The 14,728-nt window shown below is 43.4% G+C and overlaps 1 protein-coding gene across 1 annotated transcript in view; it reads right to left on the bottom strand.

Annotated features, from left to right (window-relative positions):
- Positions 1-14,728, bottom strand: part of LOC132229610 (cell surface glycoprotein CD200 receptor 1-like) — a 151,797-nt gene that overhangs the window by 121,245 nt on the left and 15,824 nt on the right. Inside the window, exon 2 of the mRNA XM_059686167.1 lies at positions 5,411-5,449. Within this exon, the coding sequence (XP_059542150.1) occupies positions 5,411-5,449 (39 nt within the window). The remainder of the gene's footprint in view (positions 1-5,410; positions 5,450-14,728) is intronic.

The raw sequence follows: 14,728 nt of genomic DNA, 5'->3' as shown, positions 1-14,728 counted from the left end.
GCTGGCCTGATCACCCCCAACTGCCCCCCCACCAGACTAATTGCCCCCAACTGCCTCCCCCCGCCAGACCAATTGCCCCCCACTGCCCCCCTGCCAGCCTGGTTGCCCCCAACTGCACCCCTCTGCTGACCTGGTCTCCCCTACCTGCCCCCCTGCTAGCCTGGTTGCCCCAAACTGCCTCCCTGCCAACCTGGTTGCCCCTCACGCTGCCCCCTCCCCTCCCCCCCGCTGGCCTGGTCACTCCATGCAGTCTTCTGCTCAGTCATTTGGTTGTCCCTCACTAAACCCCTGCTGGCCTGGTTGCCCCATGTAGCCTGCTTGTTCAGTCGTTTGGTCGTCCCTCACCTCCCTGCAGGCCTGGTCACCCCACGCAGTCTTCTTGTTCAGTCATTTGGTCATCCCTCACTAACCCCCCCTGCTGGCCTGGTCGTAGGCAGTCATCTTGTGAGGGCATGAGGGTTAATTTGCATATTACCTCTTTATTATATAGGTTATGCATAGCCCGTGGTCACAGACAATAGTGTGGTGAAGGCCTGGGAGGGGCGAGTACAGGATGGAAAGGGTCGATGGGGGAAAAAAAGTAAAGGGAACATCTGTAATACTTTCAATAATAAAGGTAAATTTTAAAAAATAATAATAATAAAACATACTTATAGTAGAAAAGTAACTTAATTACTCATAATATTCATTTCTTTGGCTGCCTTAATTTTTATATAACTGTAAATTTGATCACTTAAAACAATAGAAATGTGTTTTCTCATATTTCTGGAAGCCAGAAGTCTGACATCAAGGAATCCTTCCTTGCTTCTTTCAGGTTTTGGTCACTGAGAAAATCTTTCATGCTCCTCAGCTTGTAGACATATTATTTCAGTCTCTACCTCCACTTCACATGACCTTCTTACCAATGTCTTCTCTTCTAAGGACACTGGCCATTAAATTTAGGGCCCACTCTAATTCAGGATGATCACATCTCAAGAGCCTTAACCTAATTACTTCTTCAAAAGATTCTTTTAACAAATATAATGACATTCACAAGTTTCAGATGGACATATCTTTTGGGGGCCACCATTCAACCCACTACACTCATGCATTATCCCCACCCCCAAGATTTATAGGTTATGTAGTTATTTTATTTATTTTATTCTGTAGTTGACTGTAAATATAGTTTACTCTGTAATTTTTCTGGATAGTGAAAAATTGAGTATAATTTAAAAGGATATTTAAATCCAAGAATATATTTTGAAATCATTGGAATCATTTTGCCATGAAATGCTTAATATAACATATCACAAAAGTAACATTTCAAAATACAAGAAAAAAGTTAACTATAATGGCAAATAAAAGTTTGGGAGATCTTAGGGCTGGATAGGGGGTACAAAAAATAAATTACTAACATCTACTAAGACCTATTTTTTAAGTTTTTTATAGTAATAACTTATGTGTTAAAAACTGAATGATCTTGCCTCCTTTGTCAAATATTAATTGAGCATAGTGGCTTGGGTCGATTTCTGGGTTCTCTTATCTGTTCCATTGATCTATATGTCTGTTCTTGTGCCAGTACCAGGCTGTTTTGAGTATAGTGGTTTTGTAGTATGACTTGATATCTGATATTGTGATTCCTACAACTTTATTCTTTCTCAAGATTGCTGCAGCTATTTAGGGTCTTTTTTGGTTCCATATACATTTTTGGAGTGTTTGTTCTACGTCTATGAAATATGCCATTGGTATTTTAATAGGGATTGCATTGAATCTATAGATTGCTTTGGGTAGTATGGACATTTCAATGATGTTGATTCTACCAATCCAAGAACATGGTATATTCTTCCATTTGTTTATGTTTTCCTCTATCTCTTTTTTCAATGTGCTATAGTTTTCACAGTACAGGTATTTTACCTCTTTGGTTAAGTTTATTCTTAAGTATCTTAATTTTTTGTTGCAATGGTAAATGGTATTTTTTTTAGTTTCTCTTTCTGAGAGTTCACTATTGGTGTATAATAATGCTATGGATTTGTGGGTGTTAATTTTGTATCCTGCTACATTTCCGAATTCATTTATTAAATGTATAGTTTTTTTATGGAGTCTTTAATAAATGGTGTTGGGAAAATTGGACAGGCACATGCAAAAAAAAAAATGAAACTAGACTACCAACTTACACCATACACAGGAATAAACTCAAAAATGGATAAAAAGACATAAACATAAGATGTGAAACCATAAAAGTCCTGGAAGAAACCATAGGCACCAAAATCTCAGCCATCTCTTGTAGCAATATATTTACTGATACATCTCCTAGGACAATGGAAATTAAGGAGAAAATAAACAAATGGGACTACATGAAAATAAAAAGCTTCTGCACAGCAAAAGAACCATCATCAAAATAACAAGAGACCCCCACTACATGGGAGAACATATTTGCCAACAAAAGACCTGATAAAGGGTTAATCTCCAAAATATATAGGGAACTCATACAACTTAACAAAAAGAAGACAAAGAGTCCAATCAAAAAATGCCCAAAGGACCTAAATAGACACTTCACCAAAGTGGACATACAGAAGGCAAAGCAACATATGAAAACATGCTCAAAGTCAATAATCATCCGAGAGATGCAAATCAACACGACAATGAGGTACCATCTCACTCCTGTCAGAATGACTATCATCAACAAATCAACCACTGACAAGTGTTGGCGAGGTTGTGGAGAAAAGGGAATCCTGGTACAGTGCTGGTGGGAATACAGACTGGTGCAGCCACTGTGGAAGACAGTATGGAGTTTCCTCAAAAAGTTAAAAATGGAACTCCCGTTTGACCCAGTAAGCCCACTTCTAGGAATATATCCTAAGAAATCAGAAACACCAAACAGAAAGGATATATGCACCCCTTTGTTCATAGCAGCACAATTTATAATAGCTAAGATTTGGAAACAGCCTAAAAGCCCATCAGATGAGTGGATTAGAAAACTGGTACATCTACACAATGGAATACTCCACTGCTGTAAAAAAGAAAGAACTCTTACCATTTGCAACAGTATGGATGAATCTGGAGAGTATTATGCTAAGCAAAATAAGCAGTCAGAGAAAGGTAAGTATCACATGATCTCATTCATTTGTGGAATCTACTGAACCAAATAAACTAATGATCAAAAATAGACTCAGAGTCATAGAAGCATGAACAGATTGTTGAACCTCAGAGGGAAGGCAGGGGAGGGTGAATGGGAAGAGATCAACCAATGAACTTGTATGCATATATTAATAACCCTTGGACACAGACAATGGGGTCGTGAGGGCCTGCCGGTGAGGGGGGGGGGCTGAGGAGGGAGGAAGAATGGGAGCAGGCTGGAAGAGGTCAATAGAGGAAAAAGGAGGACCTATGTAATACTTTCAACAATAAAGAAAAAGAAAAAAATAAAGTACACAGTACCTTTATGAAAGTAAAAAAAAAAAATTGAATGAAAAATACTTTGGAAATCGTTTTGTTTAGTGACCACATTCTTGAAATAGTACTAAATAAGCACAAAAATAATTTCAGAATGAAAAATTTACCAACAATCTTAAACATAAGCAGTATTCTTTTAATCCTTACTGGATAATATGTATTTTTTACTTTATTAGAGAGAAAGGAAGGGAGAAAAAGAGAAACATCAATATGAGAGAGACACATCAATTGATTGCCTCCTGTACACACCCAACGAGATTGAACTGCAACCTAGACTGTGACCTGACAGGAATTAAACCCTCAACCTTTTGGTGTGCAGAATGATGCTCCAACCAAGTGAACCACCCGGCCAGGGAAAAAAAAGCACTATTATTTTATCAACCAAAGGACTTATATGCAAGCATATAGGCCTAACCAATGGACACAGACAACAGTGAAGGGTGAGGGCATGAGTGGGAGGGGGCGGGAAATGAGGGTACTGTGGGGATAAGGACACATCTACACTAATAAAAGAGAAAAATGGTAATTGGCGTACGACGATACCCTTTTCATTGGCTAATCAGGGCTATATGCAAATTAACTGCCAACTATGATTGGCAGTTAACTGCCAACTAAGATTGGCAGTTAACTGCCAACAAGATGGCGGTTAATTTGCATATGTAGGCACAATGCAGGGAGGCGAAAGGGAAAGCAGGAAGAAGCCCCCTAACACTGACAGTGATCAGAAACCCAGGGGGGAGCTAAGAGCTGGGGGGCAGGGCAAAGGCGGCCCCGGGGCCGCCTTTGCCCTGCCCCCCAGCCATGATCGGAGAATCAGGTGCCTTTTCCGCCCTGGCCAGTGATAGCAGGAAGTAGGGGTGGAGCCAGCGATGGGAGCTGGGCACGGTCGAAGCTGGCAGTCCCGGGAGCTAGGGGTCCCTTGCCTGGGCCTAAAGCGAAGCCCTCGATCGCGGGGCTGCTGCAGCTGTGGGTCCCCTCTGCCCGGGCCGGACGCCTAGGCCAGAGGCGTTAGGCCTGGGCAGGGCCGGAGCCTGCAACCGCGGGGAGCTGGGGGTCCCCTGCCCAGGCCTGACACCTCTGCCGGAGGCCTCAGGCCTGGTCAAGGGGCCGATCCGGTGATTGGTGATCAGAGGGTGATGAGGGTCAACTCCTCTGGCCGAGGCCTCAGGCCTGGGTGGGGGGCGGAGCCGGGGATTGGGGAGAGACGATGGTCCCCTTGCCCAGGCCTGAAGCCTGGGTCAGAGGCATCAGGCTTGGGCGGGGGGTGGAGCAAGCGATCAGAGGGAGATGGGGGTCCCCTGCCCAGGCATGATTCCTGGGCCAGAGGCCTCAGGCCTGGGCAGGGGCCAGAGCCAGTGATCGGGGGGAGATGGGGGTCCCCTGTCCAAGCCTGACACCTCTGGCAGAGGCGTCAGGCCTGGGCAAGGGGCCGATCAGGCGATCGGAGGGTGATGGGGGTTTACGCCTCTGGCCGAGGCATCAGGCCTGGGCAAGGGGCAGAGCCAGAAATCGGAGGGGTCTGGGGGTCCCCTGCCCAGGTCTGATGCCTGGGCCAGAGGCATCAGGCGTGGGCTGGGGGCAGAACCAGTGATGGGGGGAAATGAGGGTACCCTGCCCAGGCCTGACACCTCTGTCAGAGGCGTCAGGCCTGGGCAAGGGGCTGATCCTATGATTGGAGGGTGATGGGGGTCAACGCCTGAGGGCTCCCAGTATGTGAGAGGGGGCAGGCTGGGCTGAGGGACACTCCTCCCCCCCCCACCCAGTGCACGAATTTCGTGCACCGGGCCCCTAGTATGTTATAATTTAATTAATAAAAAAATTTAATTTAAAAAGCACTATTATTTTAGATAATGCAGTCTATAAATGCATATACAACAATTCAAAATTCTAAAACATAAAATCTATACAAGCATCAAGTACTCTTCTATTAGAATTATCATTAAAAAATGAGCATTACCCAAACTGCAATTGTTCTTACCCAGTTGCTGTGTTGAGTTGCTTGATGCACTTATGCGCTCTGAAATGGGGTGAAGAGAGAAATATATATATATTAGCATTTAACTCCTAATTAAAACCACATTTTTTTCACATTCTTGAAGCCATATTTGGATTGCAGTTGCCAATGAAACACAAATTATGAAAGACAAACAAAAGTCTCAAAAACTGTACCCCACTATGAACTTGTGACCAGATCTTCCTGCCTCTTTGTTATACTCTTACTTTAGGCCCAGAACACTTCTCACTACTTCCTGTCTTGATATTCAAATCAGAGTATTTCTTCTTCCAGGCTTATATGCATTTAGTCTATTTCTGTGGAAGAAAGGGTTTTACTATCTATTACAGACTCTTTAAGGAACCAGTGACTAGTAAGGAAAAGTTTAGAAGTTGATTATATGCTGGTATGGAACAAAAAATGATTTTCCTAAATATTATTGAAGTCACATTATGTGAACAAGTATCTATCAACCTCAATTTTTATAAGGCAAACTCTAAGTGGGAATTGCTATTAACATATTTTGAGCAGCAACTACTGGCAACGTGCTTGCTAGACACAAAAACACCCTAGTAAACAATACCTTTCTTCCCCAAGAGATTAAGGTCCAGGCAAGGAAGCTGCCATATGAAAAATTATAATGTAAAGTTTTCAGTGTAATGATAGAAGTCTGTATGATGTTCAGAAGTTAAAAAGAAGAGAGGTTTCATCTAAGAGAGCAAGGGTGAGAGATTAGGTAAGACCTTCTACAATACTAGATAATATTGAAGCTGGATCTTAAATGAGTAGTTTTCCAGGAAGAGAGAAGGAAAAAGAAAATTTCACACAGAAAGAATGGCATTTACAAGAAAGCATAAAGTCACATGAGATTTACAAGAACTACAGATAGTTCATTATTGCCATAAATTGAGAAAACTTGGGTGTGGGATTCGAGTTCAGACTGCGTATGGCAGGCTTTAACTGTGAAAACTAGAAAATGCTCACAATGAAGCAACATACTTCTAGGGCATCTACAGTGAGTATTTCTGACCAGCAATGGGAAACATTTTAGGGTAAATTTTAATGCACAGTGTTTTTATGGATAAATTTTGAATACAGTGGCCCTCTTGGTTGCCATTTTCTTTTTTGTTTATAGATTTATTTTGTTTTTTAATTTATCTTTATTGTTGAAAGTATTACAGCTGTCCCCTTTTTATTCCCCCATTGAACTCCTCCATCCCCCGCCCCTCCACCCCCTAACCCCTCCACCACCCCCACAGGCCTTCACCGCACTATTGTCTGCACCCATTGGGTGTATGAATAGATGCATATAAATTCTTTGATTAATCTCTTCTCACCCCGAACCCCTCTACCACCCCCACCTCACCCCACCTCCGCCTCTGAGAGTTATCAGTCTGTTCTATGCTTCTATGTCTCTGGATCTATTTCGTTCATCAGTTTATTTTGCTAATTAGTTTCCACATATGAGTGAGATCATGTGATACTTGTCCTTCTCTGACTGGTTTATTTTGTTAGCATAATACTCTCCAGGTCTCTGGTTGCCCATTTTCTTTAATAAAATGTTCTTTCAAAATAATAATTTTTGAGCACTTACACTAGGAACAGATTTTTGGTAATTTCATTTGTTGTTTTTTTTATTTCAGTCTCTCCATCCTACAGGTATTATTATCTTCATTTTACATATAAAGAAATGTAGACTCAGTGATGAAACAATTTGGCCAAGGACAAATTGCCCAATTATTCCCACGCAAGTAGGTCTCACTGCAGTGAGTAGAGACCAAGGTATGGATCCTAAGAAGTACACCAGGATAAACACTCTATCCAAATTAACAGAAATTGAAAGAGCTGGTGAACCTGCATCCACAGAGATAAACACAAAACAAAATACAAACCCAGGAACACTTAACTCTGGAAAAAACCCTTTCCCATCCAAGTCAAAATCATCATCAGAAGTAAGGATGTTTTGTGATTTTACTACTAATGAAACCTCTTACTCACTCCGAGCACCAAAAGTTTCCTTTCCCAAGTCATCACTGTCATATGCCTGAGCAAGCATATGCCACCCACGCAGCAGACATGGTCTGGGATGACTGTGCAAACCCATACTCCCCAGGCTCCCTCCATTAAGAAGGGAAAAGGCTCTCGGAAACAGCACATGCTTTTCTTGTGATGTTAAACAGTTTTTATCTGTTGTAAAATACTGTGCTCTGCTCTGCTTTACTGACTAAAATAGTTAGAGATAGGCATTTCTGCTATTTCACCATTCCCAGTAACACCTGATTCAGTAACTGTGTTTAACCAAACTAGAACATAGATTATGCCATACTTTAAAAGTTAATATACCTGCTTAGATTTATTTATTATTTCTAATGCATAGAAATAGGAAAGAAAAATATTAAAGGTTTTCTGCCCTTTCATTCATGTTTGGGGGAGAGAAAATAAAGCGGTCAAGAGTTAGAATTCTAAGGTAAAGTAACTATTAAATTAGAACAAAACTGTAGCATGAAGTATTTGATTATGTTCCAATAAGGTGACCATATAGCTGTGAAAGACAATAATGTAGAACACTTTTTTTAATGTGTTTCTCTCTAGGACTTGAGGCCTCTGTGCTAGCATTGAACTAATTAAAAGTCATTCTTACTGTATTGCTTATTACAGTCTTCACATCCTTATCTGTCACCTTTATTGTTATTTAATTTTTAATGAACATATTACTTTAAAAAAACAACACAGACTACATTAAAATACATTTCAACACATTGAAATCTGTGGAAATATCTTGATATTTTACATAAGGAGAACCACACAATAGAATTATTTCACTCTTAATTTGGTGTTACAAGCTTTCAAACTTCAAAACTATGTAAATTATAATAAAAAATACAGATCTGGACCATTATGGATTAAGTAATAGCAGGAAAATATGAGGGATATGAGTTTTACTTCTTGTTCTGCTTCTTCTTTACGGAATCATTTTAGGTAATCAAACGAATTTACACAGTCCAGTTCTGCCCTTTACAAAACACAGACTACCATTCTCACTTAATAATTAAGGAATAACTTGTGAAAGGTATTCAAAACATTACAAACTGAGGTTTCAAAACCGTAAAAATGAGGCAGTACACCTCTTCTAAAGATTCAAGGTTTTACTTAAAAATGAACAGAACTTTGTGGCTGAGATCTTAATCACACAAAGACCCAGAAATTCAAACTACATTACCAAAACAACTTTTATTTAGTTACACTGAGCACATGACTTTTTCTAGTCACCAGTGTGGTAAAAGCCAATACAGTGCAGAGAACTTTAAATTTCTGGCTCCAGAAAGCTAAAAATATCAGCCTTAGCATTTTATTAGTGAATATTTGTACTGCATTTTCTAAAACAGCATATTGTAGGTGTAGGGTAACATGAAAGTATTATTTCCCAGTTAAAATTGTGGAAATAAATTGTGTACTTTTTTCAGAGTTCCTGAAAATAAGATGAATTGTAATTTAGATAGGCTAACTATATTTCTGCCTCTACTGTAGTGGTTTTCACATAGTGATGTGGGAATTAGTAGAAATCTATGATAGCCAGAAGATCCATGAACTTTGTAACTTTTGGGAAAGTGGGCCTAATTTATCATTGTATTTCTCTTATATAAGTAAAAAGCAGTATCCTGTAGGAATGAATAACTGAAAGCATCACCAATTTTTCTCAAATTCTGTTATTTTTTAAATAGCAAATAGGAATTTCAATTTGAATGAGACACATGATCTTTTTCTCTACAAAACCTACTTGAAGATTACTGCATTAATTTAATGATAAGTATTGGAAGTAAAGGAAATGTTTTGTTTTCTGCCTTAGATGATGATCAGCCTCCCAACTAGTGCTTTTCATTCATATGGCACTTGAGCAAAAGACCTATCACATATATTAGAGAATTTTAAATCATGTTTGTTCTTTCTGAGCCAGAATTTTCCCAGGGAAAAACACTGTTTTGCAAACATCTGAAATTCTAGGATAAAAATTATTTATATTAATGAACTACAACTACAAACTTAAACATGGGCACATCTCAAACATAATACTGAGTAAATAAAAGCAGTTATAAAGTAATATAGACACTATGATTTCATCTATGTACAATACAAAAAAGTCAAAACAAATATTATTACATACATGGTAAAATGTAAAGAAAAACAGGAATTAATTATCCCCCAAAGAAAATGATTGTCTCATCAGATAATGGCTACCTTTAGACCAAAGGGTGAGGGTATAATTGGAGAAGAACTGTCAATAGTTTATTTTTTAATTTACATGGATATTCACTGTATAATCATTCTTTGAAATGTATGAATATCATATACTCTGCAATATGTTATTTAGGTTAATATAAAAAACTTAAAATAATAAATACCAAGAAACACAAAAAGTACAATTAACACCTATTTTTTAAACAGTGTCAACAATTGATCCTGGTATCACAGCATATATTTCATGTTGTAAACACTTTAATTTATGAAAGTGATTTACATTTTGAAAGACATTCATTTAGTAGAAGACAACACCTAGTTAGGTGTTCAGTAAACAAAGTAATGGTTGGAAACCCAGTTTTAGTAGAGACAAAAATAGAAAGAAAAAAAAACACCAACATTTTTAGAGTAAGAAAATTGACCTTTTGGCTCTTCCATTTATTACCTCTATAATCTTGCATAGATTACTTTCTGAACCTCAGTTGCTTCATCTACACATGTAGAAATTTAGTATCTGATTAAAGTGGTCATTCAAGTTTGTAAGGGGAAGGAACGATGATTATATCATTGATAGGAGATATTAGGGGGAACTAGCTAACCATTTAGAAAAATAAGATAAAATAAAACCAAATTTCTGTCTCATTTCTCACATAAAAATATAACAAATAAATCAAAGATTTCAATATAAGTAAATAAGTAAACAAGTACTAGAAGAAATATAGGTAATTTTTTTATGTTAAACACTAGATAAGGTGATAGAATTCTGGTTTGTCTGGGACTGAGGGGTTTCTTGAGACATAGGAGCAGGAAAGCCCTAGGAAAACTGGGACAGTTGTCATCTTAAGTGAATAAACTTTTGCAGCCCTGGCACAAAACATAGAAATTATAAAGAAAAATATTGAGAAATTTAACTCTACAAAGAATTTCAAATTTTTGTAGGCAAAAATATGCATAAAATAATGTTGACAAGCAAAACCTTGTGGAATATTCACAACAGTTATGATAAACAAAAGGCTGCTTTACTCCCAAAAATATAAAGAAAACATAGAAATCATTTTTTTAAAAAAAAAGAGAGGGACAACCTAATTGAAAATATTGGCCAAAGATATGGAAGGCTGACAAATATTTTATATATATGTTGAAGTGTGACTTAGCTAGTATCTATAATTATACTCTTCAGATACTGAAAGGCGCACCGCCCGCCTCTCCGGGCGGTGCGGGGGGAGGAGTCTGACCGCCTGGCTCTGAAATCCCTCCGCGCCCGCCGTAGGGCCTGGCCTCCCCGGAGCGGTCGAGTCTCCGGACCGGCTGCGCGGTGGCCGGCGGCGGGCCGAGGGGTGGGGGCCTGGCGGCGACCGACCACAGGGGAGGTCATGGGGGCGGAAGGCCTCACCGCCTCGCTCTTTCCTCCCTTCCCCCGTGGTCGGCTCCCCGCTTGCCCGCGCTGAGGCCGAGGGTCCATGCGGCCCTCGGGGCCCAGTCGGGGGGGACCGGGGCCTGCGTGGGCCGACTGCCGGGCCCCATGTGGGGGGCCATCCTGCCTTGTGGCGAGTTCGAGCAGCAGCAGCAGGAGCCAGACAAGGACTGCGCCCTCCATCTTGCCTTGGGGTCTCCATCTTGGGACAGGACCATGTGCACCCTCCATCTTGCCTTGGGTCCTCCATTTTGGGATGGGGCCACGTGCTTCCTCACGGGAAGAAGCCGCTGCTAGCCACACCCAGGACTTCTCTGAATTAACCAATGGTGATCAAGGGAAGTGCACGCCATCACTATGACCACATCCTGTACCGACTCGCGCCTGGCCAATCAGCCGGGCCCACAGTGCCCTCTCCTGCCCTCACTCCATCCCCCTTTAAAACCCCCTGTCCCATCAGGCCTCGCTCTCTCGGCCACTAGACTTTCCGCTGTGTCGGTGGGTCTGGTGAACGGGGAGCGCAGGCCGGCTTGCATAATAAAGGACTCTTTGCTTTTGCATCGGACTGACTGGCTCCCTGGGGGTCTTGGGAACTTTGAAATCTGGGCACAACATTTTGGGGGCTCGTCCGGGATTCCCAGGACCATCGAGGGACCCGCAATCCGGAGAGTCTGACTGACCGCGGCAGGGGTAGGTGTGTTGTTTGTTTTGTTTGTTGTGTGTTTTGTTCAGTGTGAGCTCATTTCTGGAATCTGTAATTGCCTGAGAGGGTCTAGGTGGACGCACCCCAAAAGACCACAGGCGGGGGGGAGTTGGAAGACGTTCCGCCCCCCCAGGAGGGATGGATATGCCCCTCAGAGGGATGGATATGCCCCTCGCGGAAAGCAGGTCGCTCCTGCTAGCTAGTTTGGTATAAGGCCATTGTCTAGCGTTCGGGTTTGGCTTCCATGGAATTGGAAGCCTGTTTTGGTTCTGCTTCCATGGCGTTGGAAGACTATATTTTCGGGCCCGTTTGTTGTTTGTGTTTGTGTCTTTTTGGTTTTATTTTGTGGACTCACTGGACGGACATTATGGGACAGACTCAAACTACCCCTTTAAGCATTATGGTCGATCATTTCAGAGAGGTAAGGGAAAGAGCCAGGGACCTCAGTGCAGAGGTTCGGAAAGACCGGTGGCAGACTTTTTGTTCCGGGAGTGGCTGGGGGCGGAGTTCTGGGAGTGGCTGGGGGCGGAGTTCCGGGAGTGGCTGGGGGCGGAGTTCTGGGAGTGGCTGGGGGCGGAGTTCTGGGAGTGGCTGGGGGCGGGGTTCCGGGAGTGGCCTCGGTAGGAGGCCCGCCTCTCACCCGGCAAAGGGCTCAGCGGGAACTGTCTGCTGCAGCACCTGACTCCACTATCAAGACCCTGCCCTTACGGGCCGCTGGACCCCCGGATGCGGATGGCAACCAACCGTATCATTATTGGCCTTTTTCAACATCCGATCTCTATAACTGGAAGGCACAAAACCCCAAGTTTTCTGAGAAACCAGGGGGACTTATTGACTTGCTAGATTCTGTTCTTTTCACCCATCAGCCCACATGGGACGACTGTCAGCAGCTTTTACAGGTTCTGTTCACGACGGAAGAGAGAGAAAGGATCCTCAATGAGGCCCGGAAAGTGGTTCCAGGCGTGGATGGAAACCCAACTGCCAACCAGGTCCAGATAGATGTCTCTTTTCCCTTAACTAGGCCTGAATGGGATTTCAACACGGCAGAAGGTAAGGAGAGGCTTTCGGTCTATCGTCAGACCCTAATGAGAGGTCTCAGAATGGCTGCTAGAAAGCCAACTAATTTGGCCAAGGTGGGGAATGTTCAGCAGGAAAGGGATGAGTCTCCAGCTGCCTTTTTAGAACGGATCATGGAGGCTTACCGTACCTACACCCCCATGAATCCAGAAGCTCCTGAAAACAAGGCAGCTGTGATCATAAGCTTTGTAAACCAGTCGGCCGCGGATATTAAAAGGAAACTACAAAAAGTAGATAGGTTGGGAGAGAAGAGTTTACAGGATTTACTGGCAGTGGCAGAGAAGGTGTACAATAACCGAGAGTCTCCAGAAGACAGGCAAGCTCGTGTCGTGGCTGCCTCTAGCAGTAGGCAAGCTCGGGACCTGGCTAGGGTCCTGCTGGCTACGACCATGGACTTCCCCAAGGAGCGAGACCGTCGCTTCCGACAGCTTGCAAGCAATAAAGGAAGAGGTAAGCAGACCACCCAAGAGGGGAGGCGGGGGCTACGGAAGAATCAATGTAAGTTTTGCATGGACATAGGGCACTGGGCTCGAGAGTGTCCGAAGAAGGCCGGTGAGAAGGGAGACAGGACTGACCGAGTCAAGGTCTTAGAGCTGGGTGAACTGAGTGATTAGGGGAGTCAGGGTTCGGACCCCCTCCCCGAGCCCAGGATAACTCTCAGAGTGGAGGGGACTCCTGTTAACTTCCTTGTTGACACCGGGGCACAACATTCGGTCCTCCGTACCCCGCAAGGAAAACTGGCGAATAAAAAGTCCTGGGTGCAAGGAGCAACTGGTATGAGCCAGTATTCATGGACTACCCGAAGGACAGTAGATTTAGGAACAGGCCAGGTATCCCACTCTTTCATGGTAATACCGGAATGCCCCTACCCACTATTAGGACGGGACCTACTGACCAAAATTGGAGCTCAAATAACTTTCAGACAAGGGGGGCCTCAGGTCACCGATGAGGAGGGCCGCCCCATTCAGGTCCTGACCATGAGGCTAGAGGATGAATATCGCCTCTACCAGAAGACTTCCCTGGTGGAGGGCAGTATGGACAAATGGCTACAAGAATTCCCAACAGCATGGGCAGAGACAGGAGGGGTGGGGCTGGCCGCCCACAGGGCCCCAGTCCTAGTAGAACTAAAACCAGGAGAAGGTCCGGTAAGAATCAAGCAGTACCCTATGCCTCAGGAGGCACGGAAGGGGATTCAGCCTCATATCAGGAGACTGAAGAGCTTGGGGGTGTTAGTTCCCTGCCAGTCTGCATGGAACACTCCCCTACTGCCGGTTAAAAAGCCCCAGACAAACGACTACAGGCCAGTACAGGACCTCCGAGAAGTAAATAAAAGAGTTATGGACATACACCCAACAGTCCCAAACCCGTACACTCTCTTGAGCTCCTTGGCACCCTCTAAAGCCTGGTACACGGTATTAGATCTGAAAGATGCCTTCTTCAGTCTACCCCTAGCACCTCAAAGTCAGTCCCTGTTCGCCTTTGAGTGGCATGACCCAGAGGAGGGCTTCAGTGGACAGCTGACTTGGACACGCCTACCCCAGGGGTTCAAAAACTCGCCCACCATCTTCGACGAGGCGCTGCACGAGGACCTGGGTGAGTACAGAAGGGAACACCCCAACCTCACCCTCCTCCAGTACGTAGATGACATCTTGATTGCTGCAGACACAGCCAAGGACTGTGAGCGGGGGACCCAAGATCTATTGGCCACCCTGGGGGCCTTAGGGTACCGGGCATCCGCGAGGAAGGCTCAGTTATGTCGAGAAAGGGTGAGTTACCTGGGATACATCCTGGAGGGCGGGCAGCGGCGGTTATCGGATGCCAGGAAAGAGACTGTTTTGAAAATCCCTACTCCCACCTCCCGAAGAGAAGTAAG

This window comes from Myotis daubentonii, chromosome 3, assembly GCF_963259705.1.
Source record: "Myotis daubentonii chromosome 3, mMyoDau2.1, whole genome shotgun sequence".
NCBI classification, from domain to species: domain Eukaryota; kingdom Metazoa; phylum Chordata; class Mammalia; order Chiroptera; family Vespertilionidae; genus Myotis; species Myotis daubentonii.
The sequence above is the reverse complement of the archived record's forward strand: the minus strand, read 5'-3'. Positions and strand labels throughout refer to the sequence as shown.